Source organism: Colius striatus, chromosome 23 (genome assembly GCF_028858725.1).
Source record: "Colius striatus isolate bColStr4 chromosome 23, bColStr4.1.hap1, whole genome shotgun sequence".
NCBI classification, from domain to species: domain Eukaryota; kingdom Metazoa; phylum Chordata; class Aves; order Coliiformes; family Coliidae; genus Colius; species Colius striatus.
In genome coordinates, this window is record NC_084781.1 from 443,587 (window position 1) to 467,252 (window position 23,666).

The 23,666-nt window shown below is 58.6% G+C and overlaps 2 protein-coding genes across 3 annotated transcripts; one reads left to right on the forward strand and one right to left on the reverse strand.

Annotated features, from left to right (window-relative positions):
- Positions 1–2,092: 2,092 nt before the first annotated feature.
- Positions 2,093–7,468, reverse strand: FOXRED1 (FAD dependent oxidoreductase domain containing 1). 2 transcript variants are annotated; one of them, XM_062014020.1, is made up of 10 exons: positions 7,331–7,468; positions 6,318–6,556; positions 6,124–6,234; positions 5,914–6,032; positions 5,724–5,818; positions 5,428–5,529; positions 5,258–5,331; positions 3,810–3,958; positions 3,462–3,591; positions 2,093–2,563 (listed from the first exon to the last, which is right to left on the reverse strand). In XM_062014020.1, the coding sequence occupies exons 1-10, from the start codon at positions 7,455–7,457 to the stop codon at positions 2,204–2,206; spliced, it is 1,506 nt and encodes a 501-aa protein (XP_061870004.1). In that variant the 5' UTR covers positions 7,458–7,468; the 3' UTR covers positions 2,093–2,203. The 2 variants fall into 2 exon arrangements, with proteins under 2 accessions (XP_061870004.1, XP_061870005.1); XM_062014021.1 differs by lacking the exons at positions 3,462–3,591; positions 3,810–3,958.
- A 147-nt stretch (positions 7,469–7,615) lies between these two features.
- Positions 7,616–18,801, forward strand: SRPRA (SRP receptor subunit alpha). Its single transcript, XM_062014254.1, has 14 exons — positions 7,616–7,789; positions 9,421–9,504; positions 11,255–11,418; positions 11,541–11,701; positions 12,406–12,559; positions 13,304–13,454; positions 13,745–13,851; positions 14,039–14,157; positions 14,401–14,487; positions 14,576–14,748; positions 15,382–15,595; positions 16,502–16,665; positions 16,796–16,894; positions 17,826–18,801. Exons 1-14 carry the CDS (start codon positions 7,670–7,672, stop codon positions 17,952–17,954), a joined length of 1,926 nt encoding a protein of 641 aa, XP_061870238.1. The 5' UTR covers positions 7,616–7,669; the 3' UTR covers positions 17,955–18,801.
- Positions 18,802–23,666: the final 4,865 nt, after the last annotated feature.

Consider the following 23,666-nt stretch of genomic DNA (forward strand, 5'->3'; position numbering starts at 1 on the left):
CCCCCCCAGCCTCGCGCCGCTGCGAGCCGACAGGGGGCGCTACAACAGCGGGAGGGAACCGGCGGCACTGGGGTAATGGGGGTAATGGGGGTAATGGGGTGTAATGAGGGTAATGGGGCGCTGAGGGGTAATGGGGTAATGGGGGGTAATGGGAGTAATGGGGTAATGGGAGTAATGGGGCGCTGAGGGGTAACGGGGTGTAATGGGGGTAATGGGGGGTAATGGGGTGTAATGGGGTAATGGGGGGTAATGGGGCGCTGAGGGGTAATGGGGGGTAATGGGGGTAATGGGGGGTAATGGGGTGTAATGGGGTAATGGGGGGTAATGGGGCGCTGAGGGGTAATGGGGGGTAATGGGGGTAATGGGGCGCTGAGGGGTAATGGGGTAATGGGGGGTAATGGGGTGTAATGAGGGTAATGGGGCGCTGAGGGGTAATGGGGAGCTGAGAGGTAATCGGGGTAATGGGGGGTAATGGGGGTAATGGGGTAATGGGGTAATGGGGGGTAATGGGGGTAATGGGGGTAATGGGGTAATGGGGTAATGAGGGGTAATGGGGGTAATGGGGTAATGGGGCGCTGAGGGGTAATGGGGGTAATGGGGTAATGGGGGGTAATGGGGTAATGGGGCGCTGAGGGGTAATGGGGGTAATGGGGTGTGATGGGGGTAATGGGGGTAATGGGGGGTAATGGAGTGTAATGGGGGTAATGGGGTGCTGAGGGGTAACGGGGTGTAATGGGGGTAATGGGGGGTAATGGGGTGTAATGGGGGGTAATGGGGTGTAATGAGGGTAATGGGGCGCTGAGGGGTAATGGGGAGCTGAGAGGTAATCGGGGTAATGGGGGGTAATGGGGCGCTGAGGGGTAATGGGGGGTAATGGGGGTAATGGGGGGTAATGGGGCGAGGGGTACTGGGGCACCGAGGGGTAATGGGGGGTAATGGAGACACTGAGGGATAATGGGGGTAATGGGGCGCTGAAGGGTAATGGGGGTAATGGGGGTAATGGGGAGTAATGGGGCACTGGGGGGTAATGGAGGATAATGGGGGTAATGGGGGGTAATGGGGCGCTGAGGGGTAATGGGGGTAATGGGGGGTAATGGGGGTAGTGGGGGTAATGGGGTGCTTAGGGGTAATGGGGGTAATGGGGTGCTTAGGGGTAATGGGGGTAATTGGACACTGAGGGATAATGGGGCACTGAGGGGTATTGGGGACACTGAGGCGAAATGGGGGGTAACTGGGGATAATGGGGCACCGAGGGGTAATGGGGAGTAATGGAGTACTGAGGGGGAAATGAGGCACTGAGGGGTAATGGGGCACTGAGGGGTAATCGGGGGTAATGGGGCGCTGAGGGGTAATGGGAGGTAATGGGGGGTAATGGGACACTGAGTGATAATGGGGCACTGAGGGGTAATGGGTGTAATGGGGTACTGAGGGGGAAATGAGTCACTGAGGGGTAATTGGGGGGAATGGAGAGTAATGGGGCACTGAGGGGGGGAAATAGTGGGTAGTGGGGAGCTAATGGGGACACTGAGGGGGTAATGGGAGCACTGAGGGGGCACCGGGGGGGGTAATAGGGGCACTGAGAGGCTAATGGGGGTACTGAAGGATAATAGGGACACTGAGAGGGGAAACAGAAGGTAGTGGGGGGCTAACAGGGGCACTGAAGAGAGAAATAGGGCTAGTGAGGGGCTAAGGGGGGCACTGGGGGATAATGGGGGAGGAATGAGGGTCCTGTGGGGATAATGGGGGCAAATGAGAGCACTAAGCGGGATTTTGCAGATGCCAGGACTGTGGGTCACAGGAGGCTCTGGGCCACTGACAGGGGGCCTGGGAGCAGGGGCACATAATGACCCTGGGGGTGGGAGATGAAAGGGATGGGGGGCTGCAGGGGGAACTGGAGCTGGGGCAAGGGATAATGGGCACACTGGGACTGAGAGGGCAGACTCGGGGTATCAGAATCACAGACCTTTAAGCTCAGCGAGTGCAGCCTTTGTGCCAGCCCTATGAACCCCTCAGTGCAACAGCCACCCGTCTCTGAGACCCCTCCTCTCCCCACACCTCCCCTTTCACTGCAAACCACCAGCACACTCCTCCTCTGTTGTTTTTATTCCAGCAGGACACACCACCGCTCCCTCCCTCACCCTCCAGCCCTGGGGAGGGGGGTTCCCCACTGCTGTACCTCACCTCCCCCCCCTCCCCATCTCCATCACACCACCCCAGCCTCCTGCAGCGGTTCTCCTTCCACCAACCTCCCCCATCCCAAGCGGCTCAGGTCCAGGCTCTGGTAACCTCCTTTTACCACCAGCTCAGCCACAGCTCTGCCGGCAGCAGGGGAGTGCTGCAAGCCGTGCCCGCTAAATCCCGCGGCTAGGAACATGTTTTCGAGTCTGGGGTGACGGCCCAGCACAGCGTTACGGTCGAAGGAGTTGTAGTCGTAATAACCCGCCCAGGAGCTCCGGACACGGAGGGATTCGAAGGCGGGGACGCGCCGAGCCAGCCGAGGCCAGATCTGCTCCTGGAAAAACTCGTGATCCACAGAGAGATCGCTGGGGTCTGGCTCCTCCTCCTGGAAACGAACAAATACTGACGGTCAGAGCAGTGGGGAGTCCGTGTGCTGAAAGGCTGAGGGAGCTGGGGCTCTGCAGCTTGGAGAAGAGGAGCCTGAGGGCTGAGCTCAGTCATGTTCCAAATGCATCAAGGGTGGGTGTGAGGAGGCTGGAGCCAGGCTGTGCTCAGGGATGGCCAAGGACAGGACAAGGGGCAACAAGCTGCAACAGAAGAGGTTCCAAAGCAACACAAGGGGAAACTTGTTCCCTGCTGAGGTGAGGGAGCACTGGCAGGGGCTGCCCAGATGGGCTGTGGAGGCTCCTTCTCTGGAGACATTCCAACCCAGCTGGATGAGTCCCTGTGTGCCCTGCTCTAGGTGCTGCTGCTCTGGCAGGGGGCTGCACTGGATGAGCTTTGCAGGTCCCTCCCAACCCTTGAGATGCTGTGATTCTGTGTTTAGTCTGGAGGAGACTGAGGGAGGAGCTCATTAACATTTACAAATGTCTCACTGGTGGGTGTCAGGAGGTTTGGGCAGCACTTGTTTCTCTTGTATGCAGTGACAGGACAAGGGGTGATGGGATGAAGCTGGAACACAAAAGGTTCCATTTAAACACAAGGAGCAAGTCCTTTGGTGCTGAGGTGAGCCCTGGCCCAGGCTGCCCAGGGAGGGTGTGGAGGCTCCTTCTCAGGAGGTTTCCAACCCCACCTGGACACGTTCCTGTGCCCCCTGAGCCAGGGGAACCTGCTGTAGCAGGGGGTTGAGCTGGATGAGCTCTGCAGGGCCCTTCCAACCCCCACCATTCTGTCATTCTGTGGTTCTAAGTACATTATAAGGGAGGTTAAAAAACCATTCCAACACACTGGGAGGGAGGGGGGGAGATAAGATGGGGAACCCCCTCCTCCAGCTGTGGGCTCACCTCAGAGGGGCTCATGCTGCCCAGGTAGTTGCCGGCGCTGCCGTCGGGGCGAAAATAGGCGCCAGTGGTGTCGACGAAGAAAGGGGAGGAAAAGCCAGGGCCGTGGGGACAGTGCCAGGTGTACACGTACCTGTAGGATCAGAGGGGAGCAACCCCCCAAAATACAGGGGTTCAGGCTGCACTGCCAAGATGTGTCCACCTCCCCCCCCCAAAAATAGCGTGGAGGGATTTGCATCACTCCCTGGCAGCTCGGACAGGGGCTGCGTGCAGGATGTGCCCCCTGGCCCTCGAAGAAAGCATCAAGAGGTTCACCCACAAGCCAGAGAAAGAGCCCCTCCCCCAGCTCACCTTTTCCTGGGCTGGATGGGCAGGGGGGGCTGGCACAGCCACCTGGGCAGCCCCTTTGCCTCCAGCAGCTTCCCAGCCCAGGCGCCGGCCGTGTTGATCACGATGGCGCAGGTGACCGGCTGGTACTCCAGGCTGTCCTGCATGTGCACCTGGGCAGGGCAACACAGGGCAAGGGCTCCCACAGACACCCGTGGGAATCCCACGGCTTCACGTTGGGAGGACACATAGAATCACAGAATCACGGAGTGGTGGGGGCTGGAAGAGCCCTGCAGAGCTCACCCAGCACAACCCCCTGCTACAGCAGGTTCCCCTGGCTCAGGGAGCACAGGAACGTGTCCAGGTGGGGTTGGAAACCTCCTGAGAAGGAGCCTCCACACCCTCCCTGGGCAGCCTGGGCCAGGGCTCACCTCAGCACCAAAGGACTTTCTCCCTGGGTTTAAGTGGAACTTTTTGTGTTCCAGCTTCATCCCATCACCCCTTGTGCTGTCAGTGGAGACACCAGAGAAAAAAGTGCTGCCCCAACCTCCTGACACCCACCAGTGAGATATTTGTAACTATTGCTGAGCTCCCCCCTCAGTCTCCTCCAGCCTGACCAGCCCCAGGTCCCGCAGCCTTTCCTCACAAGGAAGATGCTCCAGTGCCCTGAGCATCTTGGCAGCCCTGCACTGGCCTCTCTGCAGCACTTCCCTGTCCCTCTGCAGCTGGGGAGCCCACAACTGGCCACAGGACTCCAGCTGAGGCCTCAGCAGCTGTGGCAGAGCAGAGCAAAGGGGAGCAGAAGCTCCCTGGCCCTGCTGCCCACACTCTGCTGGATGCCCCCAGGCTGCCGTTGGCTTCTTGCCCACGAGCCCACGTTGCTGCTCAGGGGCAGTTTCTTCTCAGCCAGCACTGCCAGGTCCCTCTCCTGGAGCTGCTCTCCAGCAGGTCACCCCCAGCCTGTGCTGGCCCAGGGGGTTGTTCCTCCCCAGCTGCAGGACTCTGCCCTTGCCCTGGTTGAACCTCAGCAGCTCCCTCTATGCCCAGCTCTCAGCCTGCCCAGCTCTCACTGCCTGGCAGCTCAGCCTCTGGGCAATCAGCCAGTGCTCCCAGTTTGGTGCCAGCAGGGAACTCGCTGGCGGTCTCTCTGTCCCCTCACCCAGGTCAATGATGAAGATGTTGAGCAAGACTGGCCCCAGAACCCATCCTTGTGCAACTCCACTGGCCACAGGGCTCCAACTCGACTCTGTGCCATTGATCCCCACCCTCTGGGCTCTGTCACTCAGCAGCTCTCCATCCACCTCACCTCCACTCATCCCAGCCACACTGCCTGAGCTTTCTGATGAGGATGTTGTGGCAGACAGTGTCCAAAGCCTTGCTGAAGCCAAGGTAGATGACATGTGCTGCTCTCCCCTCCCCTCCCAGCCAGTGCCAGCAGCACAGGGGCTCTCAGGGGAAGCAGCTGCACTCACATGGACGTATTTGATGCGAGCCGTGCCTGCCGTTCCCTGCCGTGGGGCCGTGTCCTCAGCCGAGGTGACGAAGCCTGGAGTGGGGTTATTTGGTGGCTTTGGTGTGAGATAGGGGCGATCCCGCTGGTGGGGAGCTGGGTACCCAAGGTTTTGTTCCCCTCTCAGCTCACCTTTTACCTCCCCAGTGCAGCTGCAGACCCCCAGGGACATGGCTTTGCGCTTGAAAGCATTGAGGAGGGTCCAGGGGTCGAACCAGCCTTCATCCTCCAGACCTGGCCAGGGAGGGGTGAAAACACACGTGGGGAGGGGGCACCGCTCTGTGACCCTCCCCCAGCCCTTCCCCTCAAAAACACCCCCCCAGCTTAAGTGGGGCTGGCCCTTCCCTTCCCCAAACCAAGTGAGGATGAAAGAGGCTGGCAGCAGGGATGGTGTTGAGGGAAGATCCCCACACCCCCTCCCCTCATACCATAGGACCCCACAGCCACGTCCTCCGTGTCCATCCAGGGGAACTTTTCCTTCAGCTGGGTGGGAGACAACAGGGCAACCTGCGCCCCTTCCTCCCTGGGGACAGCCAGCATGCACAGGGCAGGGGGTCAGCATGGGACAGCCCTCCAAAGAAACACCCCAGGGGGAGGGGTTGTGTGTGTGTGTGTCACCTCTGGAGCTGGACTGTGGCCTCCAGCACAGCAGCGTTCTGTGGAGAGGCGAGGAAAAGGTACCCCGAGGGCTGGAACTGGATGTCGATGGGGGGCTCGTTCAGCACCCCAAGGTGCTCCTGTAATGGAAGAGTTGGGGCGTCCTGGGGAGCTGAGGGGAGGGGATGACCCTTCCCCTTCAAAGAACCTCCCCAGAAGAAGCTCCCGTACGTTGATGTTGCGCAGGAAGGCGGCAGAGAAACGGGACATGCGGATGTTCTCGGGCAGGGAGAACTGCTGCCGGATGCCCCCCACCGACAGCACCGTGGAGGCCTGGGAATACTGAAACAGAGAATCCCCTCCCCAGGTGAACACGGGGGATGTCCCCGGGGCCGTGCCCCGCCCCAGCAGGGGGAGTGTCTCACCGTGGGGTCCCGCTCCACCACCAGCACCTTCATGCCGTAGCGCCGGCGCTCCAGAGCCTTCAGCCAGTACGCCACGGACCAGCCCACCACGCCGCCCCCCACCACCACCACGTCGGCTTCTTCGGGGGGGTGTGAGCCGGAGGGGCTTCCCGGGGGGGTCCAGCCTCCCCCCATCCCCCCCAGCGTCGGCAGCTGCTCCTTCAGAGTCTGAGCCATGTGCTTCAAATATGGCCCGAGCTCTATTGGTGCATTTTTGAGGGGGAGGTGAAAAGCTGCAAGGTCTCAGGACCCTCATGGATCGACCCCCCCGAGTCCCCTGTGGGGACCCCCCCAGTCCCCTTTGCATCTCCCAACGCCCCCTCTGGAACCCTCCCAAATCCCTCCTACCCAATTCCAGTTCCCCACCTGCCCTCTCAGGGCTCTCTAGGACCCCCTGGAATCCCCAGGACCCTTCAGAAACTCCCGTGCCAGTCCCCTGGGACCCTCCACAAGTCTGCTCTGGGACCCCCCCAAGACCCTCTCCCCCCGTCCTCTGGGACTCCCGACTCTCCTCTTCCCTCCCCCAGTACCCTCTGGCATCCCCTCTGGGACCCCCTCCTCATCGCCCCTAGGACCTTCCACCCAGAGGCCCCCCCCGCCAATAATCTACCCCATTCCCTGCGACCCCTCCCAGACATTTAACCCCTTTCCCACAACCATTCCTCCCCCGGGACCCTCCCCGTTCCCTGCGACCCCCTCACCCCTTTAACTCGTTTCCCACCACCATCCTTCCCCCCGGGACACCCCACGTTCCCTGGGAGCCCCTCACCCATTTAACCCCTTTCCCACCACCATTCCCCTCCAGCGACCCCGCCACGCATTTAACCCTTTCCCCACAACCATTCCCCCTCCCACGACACCCCCTCCAGCCAATTAACCCCTTTCCCACCACCATCCCCCACCCCGGGACCCCCCCAAATCCCCACGGCCTCCCTGCTCCGCGTCGTCCCCCCGGTCCCCCGCGCGGTTCTCACCGCGGAAGAAGTCGGAGGCGAGCGGGGCGGCGGTCCGGAGGGGTCTGTCCGGGGCTGCCCCCGCTGCCGGCCCCGGGGGGCTCCGCCGGCCGCTGCGGGAGCGCAGCGCGCGCGCCCACCGCAACATCGCGTCTGGCCACGCCCCCTCCGCTGGCCACGCCCCCTCCGCTGGCCACGCCCCCGCGCCTCCGCCCCCTCCTCGCCATTGGCCAGCCGTTCGCCCGGGGCGTCCCGGCCAATGAGCGGGCGCGGCGGCGGAAGCGGAAGCGGAAACGCGTGCCGGGGGCGGCGTGACGTGTGCGCGGAGCCGGAGCCGGGCCCGGCGCCGCCGCCGCCGCCATGCTCGACTTCTTCACCATCTTCAGCAAGGGCGGCCTCGTCCTCTGGTGCTTCCAGGGAGTCCGCGGGCCCGCCGCCACCGCTCCCGTCAACGCCCTCATCCGCTCCGTCCTCCTGCAGGTCCGGGGCAGCGCTGGGGAAGCGGTGCTTGGGCCGGGACGGCTGTGGTGGGGCGATGAGGGGCAGACACCCGCCGGACGGGTGGCCGGGCCGCTTGGGGAGGGCTCTGGGACCCCCTGCGTGGCGGGGCCGCGGGCACCGGTGTGGGGGATGATGTGGGGTTGGTGCGGGGGGATGATGTGGGGGTGATGTGGGGTTGGTGCGGGGGGATGATGTGGGGTTGGTGCGGGGGGATGATGTGGGGTTGGTGTTAGGGGATGATGTGGGATTGGTGCCGGGGATGATGTGGGGTTGGTGCGGGGGCCTGATGTGGGGTTGGTGCGGGGGGCTGATGTGGGGTTGGTGTTAGGGGATGATGTGGGGTTGGTGCGGGGGATGATGTGGGGTTGGTGCTGGGGGGGATGATGTGGGGTTGGTGTGTGGGGGTGATGTGGGGTTGGTGTTGGGGGATGATGTGGGGTTGGTGCGGGGGGGATGATGTGGGGCTGGTGTTGGGGGATGATGTGGGGTTGGTGTTGGGGGATGATGTGGGGTTGGTGTTGGGGGATGATGTGGGGTTGATGCGGGGGGATGATGTGGGGTTGGTGTGTGGGGGTGATGTGGGGTTGGTGCGGGGGATGATGTGGGGTTGGTGCGGGGGATGATGTGGGGTTGGTGCTGGGGGGGATGATGTGGGGTTGGTGTGTGGGGGTGATGTGGGGTTGGTGCGGGGGATGATGTGGGGTTGGTGCGGGGGGATGATGTGGGGTTGGTGTTAGGGGATGATGTGGGGCTGGTGCGGGGGATGATGTGGGGTTGATGCGGGGGATGATGTGGGGTTGGTGCGGGGGGATGATGTGGGGTTGGTGTTAGGGGATGATGTGGGGCTGGTGCGGGGGATGATGTGGGGTTGGTGTTAGGGGATGATGTGGGGCTGGTGCGGGGGGATGATGTGGGGATGGTATTAGGGGATGATGTGGGGTTGGTGTTAGGGGATGATGTGGGGTTGGTGCGGGGGGATGATGTGGGGATGGTATTAGGGGATGATGTGGGGTTGGTGTTAGGGGATGATGTGGGGCTGGTGCGGGGGATGATGTGGGGTTGGTGTTAGGGGATGATGTGGGGCTGGTGCGGGGGGATGATGTGGGGATGGTATTAGGGGATGATGTGGGGTTGGTGTTAGGGGATGATGTGGGGTTGGTGCGGGGGGATGATGTGGGGTTGGTGTTAGGGGATGATGTGGGGTTGGTGTTAGGGGATGATGTGGGGTTGGTGTTGGGGGATGATGTGGGGTTGGTGCGGGGGATGATGTGGGGTTGGTGTTGGGGGATGATGTGGGGTTGGTGCGGGGGATATGGGTGAGACCACCTGCTGCTGGGAGAGGGGAGGATGTGGCTGAGGCCATCCGTGGGGCGAGGGTGGGACCCACCAGCCCGGGGAGGGTCCTCACATATTAAGGAGGAACTCCTTCGGTGCTGAGGTGAGGGAGCCCTGGCCCAGGCTGCCCAGAGAGGGTGTGGAGGCTCCTTCTCGGGGGAGGAGCAGCTGTAAAGGGTGCTGGCTTGTTTTTTTGGGGGGTAGGGGGACAGGGATGGTGCGGGGGGGGTCTCCTCGCTGCTGACACCCCCCTTCCAACGGCTGCTCTGCCTTAGGAGCGAGGCGGCAGCGACTCCTTCACCCATGAAGCCCTCACACTCAAGTACAAACTGGACAATGAGTTTGAGCTGGTGTTTGTGGTAAGTGACCCCCATCCCCCCCTCTCCTGGTTCCCCAAAACCCCAAGGGAGGTGGAGGGCATTGCCTTTAGAAATGGGGTGTTTTAGTACCTTCCCCACAGGGCTGAGGCTCCCCTGAAATCCAGCGGGCTCCTGAGTGGGTAATGTGAGAGTTTTTCCTGGCATGTTGCTTTCTTCCTCTTTCTCCTCCTCCTGTGCCAGCAGCTGCCAATGCTGACGTGGGGCAGCCAGAGCCTGTGGGGAAACAATGGGGATCAGTTGTTAATCACAGAATCCCAGCATGGTGGGGGTTGGACGGGACCTTTAGAGCTCATCCAGCCCAACTCCTTGCAGAAGAAGCTCCCACCTAGATCAGGTCACACAGGAACATGGCCAGGAGGGTCTCGAAGACAGTTTTTACTTCTCTGGTCTGAAAATAGGGGTAATTGTTATCAGGTCATGGTGCTTTAAGGCAGTGGGTGCTTTTAATTGTGTACAGGGCTGAAGCTCAGCTCCCAGAACTGGGGTATCTCCTCCAGGCTCAGGGCTTTGGCTGGGGGTGAGGAGGTTGGATGGTTCATCTCTCTGGCTCTGGAGAGCGTGGCTGGGGGGTGCCCAGGCTTCCAGCTCCCATGGCAGGGGCTCAGTGGGTGCATGTGAATGTCTGTGTCACACAGGGCTGCAGTAACAACTCGTTTTAATCATCTGTGATAGGATTAAAGCTCATCAAGCCTCAAACTGGGGGCACCTCATTGACACTTACTTAAAGGGTGACTGTCAAGAGAATGGGGCAGCACCTTTTACTGTTGTTTCCAGGGACAGGACGGGGTGATGGGCACAAGCTGGAACACAAAAGGTTCCATTTAAACACAATGAGAAACTTTCAGTGTGAGGTGAGGGAGCCCTGGCCCAGGCTGCCCAGGGAGGGTGTGGAGGTTCCTCCTCTGGATGTTTCCAAACCCACCTGGACACGTTCCTGTGCCCCCTGAGCCAGGGGAACCTGCTGTAGCAGGGGCTTGGGCTCAATAATCTCTAAGAGGTCCCATCCAACCTCCACCATTCTGTGATACTAAATAGAAGCTGTACAGGCAGCCACATCCTAATAAAACTCCTTACTTGGGCCAGATCTATTTAGAAAGCTCAAAAGATCTCACCCCCTCACACTTCAGGAACTGTTTCACTGCTCTGCCTTTCAGCCTCCCTGTAGCTTATCTCTGTAAATCCACACAACCTTCACTGTGTGCCTAAAGATAAGGTGAAATCAGCAGCGTCTCCCTGTTACCAGGAAACCTGTTTTTATTGGTGTCACCTTTTTAAACAAGACTCTGGACTGTGCTTTGTTAGTTTTCATCCCCTTCTTTTTTTTAGAGCAGAGCCACATTTGGGTTGGCAAAGGCCTTGAAGCTCCTGGAGTCCCAGCCCTGGCTTCACTCTTCCAATCCCAGCACCACCCCACAGCCCTCAGCACCTCAGCTCCACGGCTTTGGGATCCCTCCAGGGCTGGGCACTCCCCCAGCTCCCTGGGCAGCCTGGCACAGGGCTGACACCCCTCTCAGGGAAACAGTTCTGCCTCAGCTCCAGCCTCAACCTCCCCTGGGGCAACTGGAGCCGTTTCCTCCTGCCCTAGAGAGTAAAGAATAAACACATGAACATTAAAAGCTCGAGAAGTCAGACTAGAACATGTAACCTGAAGCTGAAGAGAGGTTTTCACTTCCTTGCTGCAATCAGAGAAGCCGAAAGAGGAACATCTTTGTACTGTGCTTGGTTGCAGGTGGGCTTTCAGAAGATCCTGACTCTCACCTATGTTGACAAGTTGATAGACGACGTGCACAAGGAGTTCAGGGACAAGTATCGCAACGAGTTCCAGCAGAAGGGCACCCTGGGCCTCCTAAATGGCACCTTTGACTTTAAGGCCGACTTCATGCGCCTCCTGCGGTAGCAAAGCCTCATTTGTTTGCCTTCTTTGCTTTCTTTCTCTCCAAGCTGCTGTTCTGAGCAGGGGAAGGGGGTGTGGGAGGGCAGGGTTGGAGTGAGGCTGACGCGCCGCCTCCCCGCAGGGATGCTGAGGAGAGCAGCAGAGTCCGAGCTCCCGTGGTCATGAAGACATTTGAGCAGTCTCAGAAGTCCCAGAAGACTGTCAGGTGTATGATAGAAACCCGAGGGGAGAAACCAAAGGAGAAAGTCAAGAACAAGAAGAACAAAGGTTCTAAAAAAGAAGGTGAGTTGATGGCAATGGTTAAAGGGGAGGGAAATTAACACTGCAGAGCTCTGTGTCCCAGCCTGAGCCTGCCCAGGCCTCCCTTGGCATCCAGACATGGGGCTGAGCTCGTGTCACGTTGATTGGAGAAGACTTTTAGGCTCCAGCAGTCGCAGCCCAGCCCTCACCCTGCCCAGCCCAGCACTACCCCATAGCCCTCAGCACCTCAGCTCCACGGCTTTGGGATCCCTCCAGGGCTGGACACTCCAATCCAATCTAAATGACATTGTGTCCACCTTCCTGGGCATCTTTCCACTTCTAACCCCTGCAAGATCTCAATGGTACCAGGGCTTGTCTCTTGCCATCATGAGACATCAGGACTCCTTGTCTTGGTGCAGCCAAATGACCTTTGAGATAGAATCCAAAAGGGCCAGATCTGCTTGGGCCAAGAGCTTCCATGGAAGAACACAAGTGGATGTGGAGATTCATAGAATCACAGAATGATTTTGGTTGGAAAAGAGCTTTAAAAGCTGCTGCAGTCCCAGCCCTGCCCTCACCCTGCCCAGCCCAGCACTGACCCACGGCCTCAGCACCTCAGCTCCACGGCTTGGGGATCCCTCCAGGGCTGGGCACTCCCCCAGCTCCCAGGACAGCCTGGGAGGGACAATCTCTGACAACTGTCTCAGAGGAAGATGTTTTTCCTCATCTCCAATCTTTTCCCTCAGGAGCTGAAGCTGCCGTGGCCCCTGGGAAAGCAGCCACGGGTGACAGGCAGCCCCCTGCGGCTGGGGAGAAGGAGGAACTGACCAAGGATGAAATCCTGCAGAAGAACCGTGAGGAGTTCTTTAAGAGACACATGAAAGCCGGGGAGAAATCCAGGTGGGCAAATGAGGACGTGGTCAGGCTCCCTGGGATTCACACCAGCTCTCCCCGGTGACCCTCAGCTGTGGCTGAGTCTCTTTCCTTTGGTTGGGCTCCTGGAGGGCAGCTTTTGCTTTCCTGGACTTTATTTTCCTTTCTTTGTTTCTCTGGTTGGTGGAAAGACCAGGAGAGGGTGTGCTGGGCATCCTGGAGGTGTGATTAGAGCCTGATCCCTCTGCTGGGAGACACAGACATCTTTTCATAGAATCAGACAGTTGCTTCAGATAGAAAAGATCTTTAAGCTGCTGGAGTCCAACACTGCCCAGCCCAGCACTACCCCATGGCTCTCAGCACCTCAGCTTTGGGATCCCTCCAGGGCTGGGCACTCCCCCAGCTCCCTGGGCAGCCTGGCACAGGGGCTGACACCCCTCTCAGGGAAACAGTTCTGCCTCAGCTCCAACCTCAACCTCCCCTGGGGCAGCTTGAGCCCGTTTCCTTTTGTTTCTTGAAGGAAGAAAGACATAACAGAGCGTCTCTGAGGCTTTCCCAGCACAAGCAAAGGGCAGTAGTGCTGTGGTGCCTGGCTGGAGGCCCCACGGGCTGGTGCAGGGTTAAAGTTCAGATCAATCATCCCCAGAGCCTGAACCAGCCAAGTTTAGCGTCAGTTTGTGCCCTCCTGGGTTGTGCAGGTTTGGAAACGTCACACCTAAGGAGGTGATTGAACAAAACACAGTGGGGTTTTTTGGTCTCTTCTTTCATCAGGTCTCCCAAGCCTGAGGCACAGAAGGAGAAGGGGAAGAAGCCCCGAGTGTGGGATTTGGGGAACTCTAATGCCAAAGTCCTCGATTACAGCAACTCCGCCACCAACGGCAGAGCTGACGCTTGTCCCGTGGAGGAGTTTGACCCTGACACAGTAAGCGACAGTCAGGTGGCTGCGTGCTGCTGGCCTCAGCAGGCTGGGGTTCCAGGCCTGGCTGAGGGGGAGTGAGAGAGGGGAGTGGCAGCTCCCAGCACCGAAACTTGCCACCTAAAAGGGATTTCCTCCAGTTCCAGACTGGAAGGGGTTGTGGCAGAGATCCCTGTGGAGCTGCCTCTGCTGCTGCTCAGGAGCCTCATGGCCGCCTGTGGCAGCAGGAGCAGGTTGGGGGAGGTGGCAGGAAGCTGCTGCAGATTCTTCAGGGAGCATCTTTCCTCCTCTCCCAGGCCCTGGGGGATCGGAATCGGGAGCCTGGCCGCCTCTACGACCTCGAGTACGAGAGTGACGATGAAGCTGAAGAGGAGAAGGTTATTCAGAACCCTTCCAAACCCAGGTAGAGGCTCCCACAGGCACCTGCTTGGTGCTGCTTCATTTCTCTCCTGTAACTACTCTTCCAGTCTAACCAGTGGGGAGAAGCTTGTGCTTCAGCCACGTGCATGGTGGGCTCTTGTGGCTGGCTGTTGTGTGGCCCGTATGACCCGCTCCTTGAAGCTAAAGGTAACTCCTCCTCTTCTCCACAGCACCAAGAAAGGTGGTCTGGGGGGCATGTTTGGCATGCTGAAGGGGCTGGTGGGCTCCAAGAGCTTGACAAGAGAGGACATGGACCCTGTACTGGAGAAGATGAAGGATCACTTGATTGGTATGTCTGGAAGCATGGGGTTAGTTGGAGGTGGTTCCCTGTGTCCCATCAGCGCTGGGGGGAGCAGCCAGGGTTTGGGCTGTTCTTGGAATGGCAGTGGATGACTTGACATCAAAACAGGGGCAACTGTCTAATCCAGTGGGGAGCCCCCACACCAACTCCATCCTTGCCTTTATGCTGATGTGCAGGGCATGTCATCTTCTTGGCACACTAAGCCTCCTCACTGTCTCTCTCTTCTTGAAGCAAAAAACGTGGCAGCTGAGATTGCAGTGCAGCTCTGCGAGTCAGTGGCCAAGAAACTGGAAGGGAAGGTGATGGGAACGTTCACCAGTAAGTGGCTGCGTGGCCTCCTGCTTCTGGTTTGGGGCTCAGCAGCCTGGCCTGGGTTTGAGATCTTTTTCCATCTCCTCCTTGCCAGCGGTGACCTCGACGGTGAAGCAGGCCCTGCAGGAAGCTCTGGTGCAGATCCTGCAGCCCCAGCGCCGCGTGGACGTCCTCAGGGACGTTATGGACGCCCAGCGCCATCGCCGACCCTACGTGGTCACCTTCTGCGGCGTCAACGGCGTCGGCAAGTCCACCAACCTGGCCAAGGTGGGTCACTGTCCCCCAGCTCTCTGGGGCTGATCACAGGGTCACAGCATCTGAAGGGTTGGGAGGGAGCTGGGAAGCTCATCTAGTGCAGCCCCCTGCCAGAGCAGCAGCACCTAGAGCAGGGCACACAGGGACTCATCCAGCTGGGTTGGAATGTCTCCAGAGAAGGAGCCTCCACAGCCCATCTGGGCAGCCCCTGCCAGTGCTCCCTCACCTCAACAGGGAAGAAATTCTTCCTTGTGTTGCTTTGGAACCTCTCCTGTTCCAGCTTGTCCCCATTGTCCTGTCATTGGCCATCCCTGAGCACAGCCTGGCTCCAGCCTCCTCACACTCACCCTTGATGCATTTGGAACATGACTGAGCTCAGCCCTCAGGCTCCTCTTCTCCAAGCTACAGAGCCCCAGCTCCCTCAGCCTTTCAGCACAAGGCAGATGCTCCACTCCAGCATCTCTGTGTCCCTGTGCTGAGCTCTCTCCAGCAGCTCCCTGTCCTTCTGCAACTGAGGGGCCAGAACTGGACGCACTGTCCCAGGTGTGGGCTCACCAGGGCACAGTAAAGCCCGAGCTGTGGTGTCTGACCTCCTGTGAGGTCAAGCTGTGGCTGCTGAGTTCTTGTGGTGTTGTTTTCCCCCAGATCTCGTTCTGGCTGATGGAGAATGGTTTCAGTGTCCTCATCGCCGCGTGTGACACGTTCCGGGCGGGCGCAGTGGAGCAGCTCCGCACACACACCCGGCGCCTCAACGCGCTGCACCCTCCCGAGAGCCACGGCGGCCGGCCCATGGTGCAGCTCTACGAGAAGGGTTACGGCAAGGACGCTGCTGGCATCGCCATGGAGGCCATCGCTTATGGTAGGGGCTGAAGCTTTCTGGCTCGTCAGAACAAGAAAGACACTGAGGGGCTGCAGCGTGGCCAGAGCCGGGCACTGAGCTGGGGAAGGGGCTGGAGCACAAGGGGCTGGGGAGGGGCTGAGGGAATGGGGGTGTTGAGCCTGGAGAAGAGGAGGCTGAGGGCAGCCAGCAGCACTCTCTGCAGCTCCCTGACAGGAGGCTGAGGGGAGCTGGAGTTCAGCCTCTTCTCTCCAGTAATAAGACTGAGGGAGGAATCTTATTAATATTTATAACTATCTCACTGGTGGGTGTCAGGAGCTTGGGGCAGCACTTGCTTTTGTTGTCTCCAGTGATAGGACAAGGGGTGATGGGATGAAGCTGGAACACAAACAGTTCCATTGAAACATAAGGAGAAGCTGTTTGAGTGTTTCAGTGAGGGAGCCCTGGCCCAGGCTGCCCAGGGAGGGTGTGGAGGCTCCTTCCTTGGAGCTCTTCAAGACCCACCTGCACACGTTCCTGTGTGACCTGATCTAGGTGGGAGCTGCTTCTGCAGTAGAGTTGGGCTGGATGAACTCTAAATGTCCCTCCCAACCCCACCGAGCTGTGATTCTATGACACAAGGAATTGACCTGAAGTTGCCCCAGGGGAGGTTGAGGCTGGAGCTGAGGCAGAACTGTTTCCCTGAGAGGGGTGTCAGCCCTGTGCCAGGCTGCCCAGGGAGCTGGGGCAGTGCCCAGCCCTGGAGGGATCCCAAAGCCGTGGAGCTGAGGTGCTGAGGCTGTGGGGCAGTGCTGGACCGGGCAGGGTGAGGGCAGGGCTGGGACTGCAGCAGCTTCAAGGGCTTTTCCAACCCAAATGATTCTGTGAGCCAGTGCTGGGAGACAGTCTGTGGGGACCATTCCTGCTCCTAAGGCTGTGTCTTCTCAGCTCGGAACCAGGGCTTTGACGTGGTGCTGGTGGACACGGCCGGCCGCATGCAGGACAACGCTCCCTTGATGACAGCATTGGCCAAACTCATCGCTGTCAACGCTCCCGACCTGGTCCTGTTTGTTGGAGAAGCGCTGGTGGGCAACGAGGCTGTGGATCAGCTGGTGAGCGTCGGGCTTTTGTGCCTTGAATGACTGAGGGGGCAATAAAAACGCCCCAGTTTCTCTGGGTTGTGTTAGACTTGGACAGGGGCTGCACCACAAATGCATTGCCTGGGTCTGTGTTCTCCCTCAGGTCAAGTTCAACAAGGCCCTGGCTGATCACTCCATGGCCCAGACACCGCGGCTCATCGACGGGATCGTCCTCACCAAGTTCGACACCATCGACGACAAGGTAAAGGAGGCCACGGGCAAAACGGCCCTCTTGGTGATCAGAGGGGGAACAGATGAGACCTGTCCAGCTCCTGTCGTGTCACAGACACTGTGTCTTGTTTTTAAACCATTTAAACCCAATTTAGCAGCCTGATGTCCATGTGTGTGTGGAAAATGAGGTGGGAGGCCTCTGAGGTCTCATGGAGGGCACCCTCAGTCAGTTTGGTGATGGCACCAGTGTGGGCCGGTGCAGAGATCTGTGTGAGGGCAGGAAGGGGCTGCAGAGGGCCCTGGGCAGGCTGGAGCCATGAGCTGAGGGCAATGGGATGAGGTTGGACAAGGCCAAGGGCTGGGTCCTGCCTTTGGGCCTCCCCAAGCCCAGGCACAGCCACAGGCTGGGGCAGAGGGGCTGGAAACTGTTGGAGGGAAAGTGCCTGGGGGGGCTGGTGCCAGCGGCTGAACAGGAGCCAGCAGCGTGCCCAGGGGGGCAAGGAGGCCAAGGGCAGCCTGGCTGGGATCAGCAGTGGGGTGGCAGCAGGAGCAGGGCAGGGATTGTCCCCTGTGCTGGGCCCTGGGGAGGCTGCAGCTCCAGGGCTGTGTCAGTGCTGGGCCCCTCACTGCCACAGGGACACTGAGGGGCTGCAGCGTGGCCAGAGCCGGGCACTGAGCTGGGGAAGGGGCTGAGGAAATGGAGGTGTTGAGCCTGGAGGAGGCTGAGGGCAGCCAGTAGCACTCTCTGCAGCTCCCTGACAGGAGGCTGCATTGAGCTGGGGGTCGGGCTCAGCTCCTGAATAACAAGAGAGGACCAGTGGAAATGGGCTAAAGTTGCCCCAGGGGAGGTTGAGGTTGAAGCTGAGGCAGAACAGTGGCCAGACAGAGCTGGACAGTGAGGGGGAGGCTGAAGCTCTGACCAGGTTGCCTTGAGAGGGCTGTGACCCTGTTCTCCCTGGCAGGTGGGTGCTGCCATCTCCATGACCTACATCACGAGCAAACCCATCGTTTTCGTTGGCACGGGACAGACTTACTGTGACCTGCGGAGCCTCAACGCCAAGGCCGTGGTGGCAGCGCTCATGAAGGCCTAAAAGCAACCAACCAAACCAAACAACCCCAACCAAACACCAAATCTCTGTGCAGGTGTCGGACAAGAACGTGCTTTACCCCGTTAGCAACTCTCCTCCCCTGGGTAGTGGCAGAACAGAAGGAAGGAGACCAGCAGAAGGGATGGTTCTTGGTCGTCCCTTTTGGTTAAAGCCCTTCTTACCCACCAAAAGCCCTTTCCCTGGTTCCTTCCTTCTGCTCTCAGGCTCCCTCGCACGAAGGCTGAACCCAGAGCTTTGTATTGTTCGTGCTGCACAGGGGGGATGGACAGCACCAGGACCTGCTGTCTGCTTTGTGAAGGAGGGAGTTAAAGGCTTACTTGTTTTGAGCTGCTTTTGATTTTAGACCACCTTAGGGATGTTTGTCAAGGGAGAGCAGGCTTGCTGCTGCTTAGTGTTAGGTCTGGCTGCTCATGGTGCTGCTGCCTGCAGCTCCACCAACGCTGAGGGGTGATAAACCACAACTGGCAAGGGTGATGCTCAGTTGCCTTAAGGTGCCCGTTTCATCACCACAACTCTGGGGGGTGATCCTGGACAGGAGCTGGAGCACTGGGACAGCTTGGTCCTGCAGTGCTAACAGCTAGAGAAAGCAAGCTCCAGGGCATCCTGGACGGTGATGGTGGCTGCTTGCTGCTTCCCTGCACCCTCTGTCCCCCTCTTCGAGTGCCTCTTGGTGCCGGTCTGAAGTGCTACACTGAAGAATACAAAACTCCTCTGATGATGTCTTGTAGCTCTGTATTGCAGATGTGCTGTAGTGCAATAAACTGAATGCTGTCTGCTAAGAGACATCATTTATCAGAAATAAACCTCATCCTTTGTTCTCTGTGGATAAAGGCCTTGCCTCCAGCCAGGCCCTGTTTCCTTCCTCCTTGGGGCAGGGAGGGGGACGAGCTCCTGCCTGTGTGAGCTGTTGGAGAGGGCCTGGAAATGACACAGCAGCCACAAGTGAAGTGAACAGGCCTTTAACCCAAGCTTCAACATCCAAAAAGACTTGGCAGGATCAAAGTACAGATACCAAACTACAGGACTAGAACACCAGAGCTTCAAGTATAAAACAAAACCAAATAGCTCAAGTTTAACATTGAAGTGAAAGTACAGGACACAAAAGCACTAAGTATGACAGGAGAGGAGGCTCCACACTCCTCAGATGTGTGCAGCCTCGATGAAGAGGCAATTCCTTTGTCAAACCAGAGCCTTTGGCTCTGCCCTGGGTTCTGCTTGCTGCCTGACCTGTCCTGGCTGGGCTGGGGGGCAGCAGTGGGCTCCCTCCCCTGCACTGGCCTCTGGCTCAGGGCCGACCTCGGGAGGGCCCCCAAGGTGCTGCTTCTCCAGCTCTGCAAGTCCTGAAGGAGCCAGAAAGCTTTTCAGCTCAGGAGAACCTCCCCTTTTCTCTCGGGGTGGGCAGCAGCAAAACCTTCAGCTGTTGTCCCCCTGCAGCACAGCGAGGAGAGGAAGGCAACCCTGAGCTGAGGAGCCCCTGCAGCAATGGCAAACCCTCCTGGGTTTGACCCAGCAAGGTTCTGGTTAGCAGGCTCCTTTCTTCTCATTTTGTAGGGTTGATTAGCGAGATCTGCTCTGTTAAAGCACCAAGGTCAGCGAGACCAAAATGCCCTGTCACTGAAAAAGGGAGTAAACAGCTGCAGCTGTGTGTTAAAGACCTGTGGGAAGCAGCAGAGCTGTTGAACTAGACAAACACACAGCAACTGTGGAAAAGTAAACACTAAATCCAGCTACAGTTGGGGTAAAAAAGGGACACTGAGGGGCTGCAGCATTGCCAGAGCCAGGCACTGAGCTGGGGAAGGGGCTGGAGCACAAGGGGGCTGGGGAGGGGCTGAGGGAATGGGGGTGTTGAGCCTGGAGGAGGCTGAGGGCAGCCAGCAGCACTCTGACAGGAGGTTAGAGAGAGATGGGAACTAGTCTCTTCTGTCCAGTAACAAGTGACAGGACCAGAGGAAATGGGCTCAAGTTGCCCCAGGGGAGGTTGAGGCTGGAGCTGAGGCAGAACTGTTTCCCTGAGAGGGGTGTCAGCCCTGTGCCAGGCTGCCCAGGGAGCTGGGGGAGTGCCAAAGGGAGCTGGAGGGATCTCAAAGCCGTGGGGCTGAGGTGCTGAGGGCTATGGGTCAGTGCTGGGCTGGCCAGTATCAGGTGAATGGTTGGACTTGATGAGCTTCAAGGGCTTTTCCAACCAAAACTGCTGTGATTCTATGATCCAGGATGACAGCTGCACTGTTTTCCTTTGGTTCTGAACTGTGCCTCACAGCTCTCATCCACTTCCTTAACTTCTTTCACAACAAAGCTTGAGACCATCACAGAGCTGCTTTTGCCAGACTCTTCACCTCAGCCCTTCAGCTTTGCCTCAGAGCAGGCTTTCCCCCCTTCCAAGGTGATTCCCAAACCAGAAACAGCAGAGGGAAGAAAGACAACAAGATATCTGATGTCTACAAAAAAAACCCAAACCCACAGAAAGCTTCCTTGGTGATGAGAGAAAGATTATCCAGCCTGCTGTACATCTACAGGCACTGGGATGTGACTTTCGAGCCTGTGGGAAGGATGTTCTACGCCTCAGAACTCTTTCAGCATCAGATAGAAAAGGTCTGCCAGCACACAGTCCTCCCCCATCCCACTTCTCCAGGAGAAGCTTGTTAAAAGGCAAAGCAAGCAGGCATTCACCTCAGAAACACTGTGCAAGAGCTGCTAGCCCCAAAGCAGCAGCCTCAGTGAGATATGAGCATGAAGTTTGCCCAAAGAGATGCTTGTGAGAGCTTCAGGAGATGCCTGGCAGCTTCTGACAACGTTCCAGTTATCCTTACAGTAATAACCTACCATTAGGACAGTAGGAGAATGGCATTGTAACGCTTCAGGCCATGGGATGAAGCACTTGCAGGAGTTAAACCACTGGAATAACACCTGTGGTGACTCTGAGGGAGGTAGGAGGATGCACAAGACACAAAAGCAGTCAGGTGGTGACATCAAACTCACCCTGAGTGAACACAGCCAAGCACAATCAGGATGGGAAACATCAAGGGGGAAAAAAACCCACTTCCTTCTTTAAACTTGCAGTAGGGTAAGATCTCTCATTTTGCATGGGTTGACTCTTCTGGAAGCACAGGCTGCTTCCACAGAGCCAGCAACGTTGGAATGAATGGAGCAAAGACACTTCAGAGGAGCTGGGACTGAAGGATGGCACCTTTGTTAACTGCAAGTCCACATGAGGCAACACCCTGAGCTCTCAGCTCTGCCCTCAGCCCTCTCTGAGGCAGCCCAAGGTAGAACCTTCTCCCCCCTTTCTCAACTGGCTTAGTTTACAGATCTCATTCAGGTTTCTATGAGCTTTAGGCTGTGAGTTAACTGCTAAATCTCACTATTGAGCCTGTTTATAATCTTCTACCTAGGCCTTCCCCTGCCTGGCTTTGCCAGGCCACTGATTGCCCTGCACAGAGCCTTCCATTCGTTAGTTTAAGTGCCACTGAGCACATTTCAAAAGTCACCTTGAACTTAGGAAAAGAACACTCTTCCTAATTTTAGTGACCAAGACACAGTTGTCCAATGTCACGAACTTCAACCTTCATGTCTGGTTAAGGAAGGCAGCTGAGCAGGCAAAAAGAAAACCATCAGAAATAACATTTAGTGTTCTGTCTCCAAAAAACCAAAGTGCTTGTTTCTGTGAACAGGTTCAGCCAACAATTCCACATGTCACATGAAGGAGACGCCTCACCCAGCAGGGAAAAAGCCTGAAATACAAAGGTGTACCCCAGCTAAACACAAATGCCTACAGGTTAAACTAACACCAAGGCTCACACAGGGCACTCTGCACCGTGCTGCTTAGGCGAGGTCAGAGCCTAGCCTGCAGAAACTCACAAGATGTTTTCTCTGCTGACTCATCAGCAGAGGACTTGGGGAAGTGAAGGCTGACACCCTTTGACTGCTGCCACGCTCAGCAGCCAGGACACAGCCAGCCCTGCACGCTTACACCTGAGTATTTAAAGCTGAAGCAAAGAACAAACTGCACCGTTCCAGCTCAGTGCTGGGAGAGGGGCTCCTCTGGAACAGCTCCCTCACATCAAAGAAAGCAGCAAGCACTCACCAGTCACCTTCAGCTGCTGTCAGCGCTGGGAACTGCCAGCACTGAGGCTGCCAGTCACATCTCCTTTTTGAATGAAGTGCCCTGAAGGCCTTGGGAGAACACCAATGTTATGGGACTGTTCCAGTCTTGCTGTGTTTTGGCTGGAAGGATCTGAAAGGAAGTTTGTGAGCTGTCCCTGGCTGATTCCCAAGCTCTGTCCCTCCACCTGAGGGGTGTCACAGTTGGAGTGATGGTGAAAACCCTCCCAGACAGGGACAGGCTTCAGAGGTGAGAGCAACCAGTGCTGTGAGCAGAACAAGCTCTGCCCCAGCTCACCTCGGTGAGCATAAGAGTCAGCCTCCTGAGAGGATACATGGGAGGGTTTGAATGCTGCACTTCTCCCTGTGCTCAGGCTCCTGCCAGCTTCCTGAAAAGCAAAGCCTGGGAGCGGGGTGTGTCCCAACAAACTCGAGCTGTCCTCATCTGACAGAGCAGGGTGTTCAGCCCCTGGCTGGCTGACTCAGTAGTGGAGGCTGTGGGATGGGCCCTCAGGCCCAACACTGGGATGGGCCCTCAGGCCCAACACTGGGATGGGCCCTGACTCAGCAGTGGAGGCTGTGGGATGGTCCTTCAGGCCCAGCAGTGGAGGCTGTGGGATGGGCCCTCAGGCCCAGCAATGGGATGGGCCCTGACTCAGCAGTGGAGGCTGTGGGATGGCCCCTCAGGCCCAGCAGTGGAGGCTGTGGGACGGTCCCTCAGGCCCGGCAATGGAGGCTGTGGGATGGCCCCTCAGGCCCGGCAGTGCAGGCTGTGGGATGGCCCCTCAGGCCCGGCAGACGAGGCTGTGGGATGGTCCCTCAGGCCCAGCAGTGGAGGCTGTGGGATGGCCCCTCAGGACCAGCAGTGGAGGCTGTTGGATGGCCCCTCAGGCCCAGCTGTGGGATGGTCCCTCAGGCCCAGCAGACGAGGCTGTGGGATGGCCCCTCAGGCCCGGCAGTGGAGGCTGTGGGACGGCCCCTCAGGCCCGGCAGTGGAGGCTGTGGGACGGCCCCTCAGGCCCGGCAGTGGAGGCTGTGGGACGGCCCCTCAGGCCCGGCAGTGGAGGCTGTGGGACGGCCCCTCAGGACCGGCAGTGGAGGCTGTGGGACGGCCCCTCAGGCCTGGCAGTGGAGGCTGCGGGATGGCCCCTCAGGCCCGGCAGTGGAGGGGAGTGTCCCTCCCTTCTCACACTGCAGCCGGAGATGGTACCGCAGCGGGCAGGGGAGGACGCCGGGCTCCTCGGGGGCGCTCCCACAGCGGTACCGCTGAGATGACGCTGGACGTCCCTCGCGTCCGCCGGGTTCTCTGAGGGGACGGAGCGCTCGCTGCTTCCCGCCACGACGGCCCCGGCCCGCCCGTCGCCATGGCAACGCGCCGATCCGCGCTGTGATTGGCCGGTTCCCTCATCGCTCCGCCCTGTGATTGGCTCCGGCGGAAGAAGGCGGGAGCGCTCACTGCTTCCCGCCAGGCGGCCCCGGCCCGCCCGTCGCCATGGCAACGCGCCGATCCGCGCTGTGATTGGTCCGTTCCCCCATCGCTCCGCCCTTCGATTGGCTCGGGCGGAAGAGGGCGGGAAGGCGGAAGCGCGGGGCAGC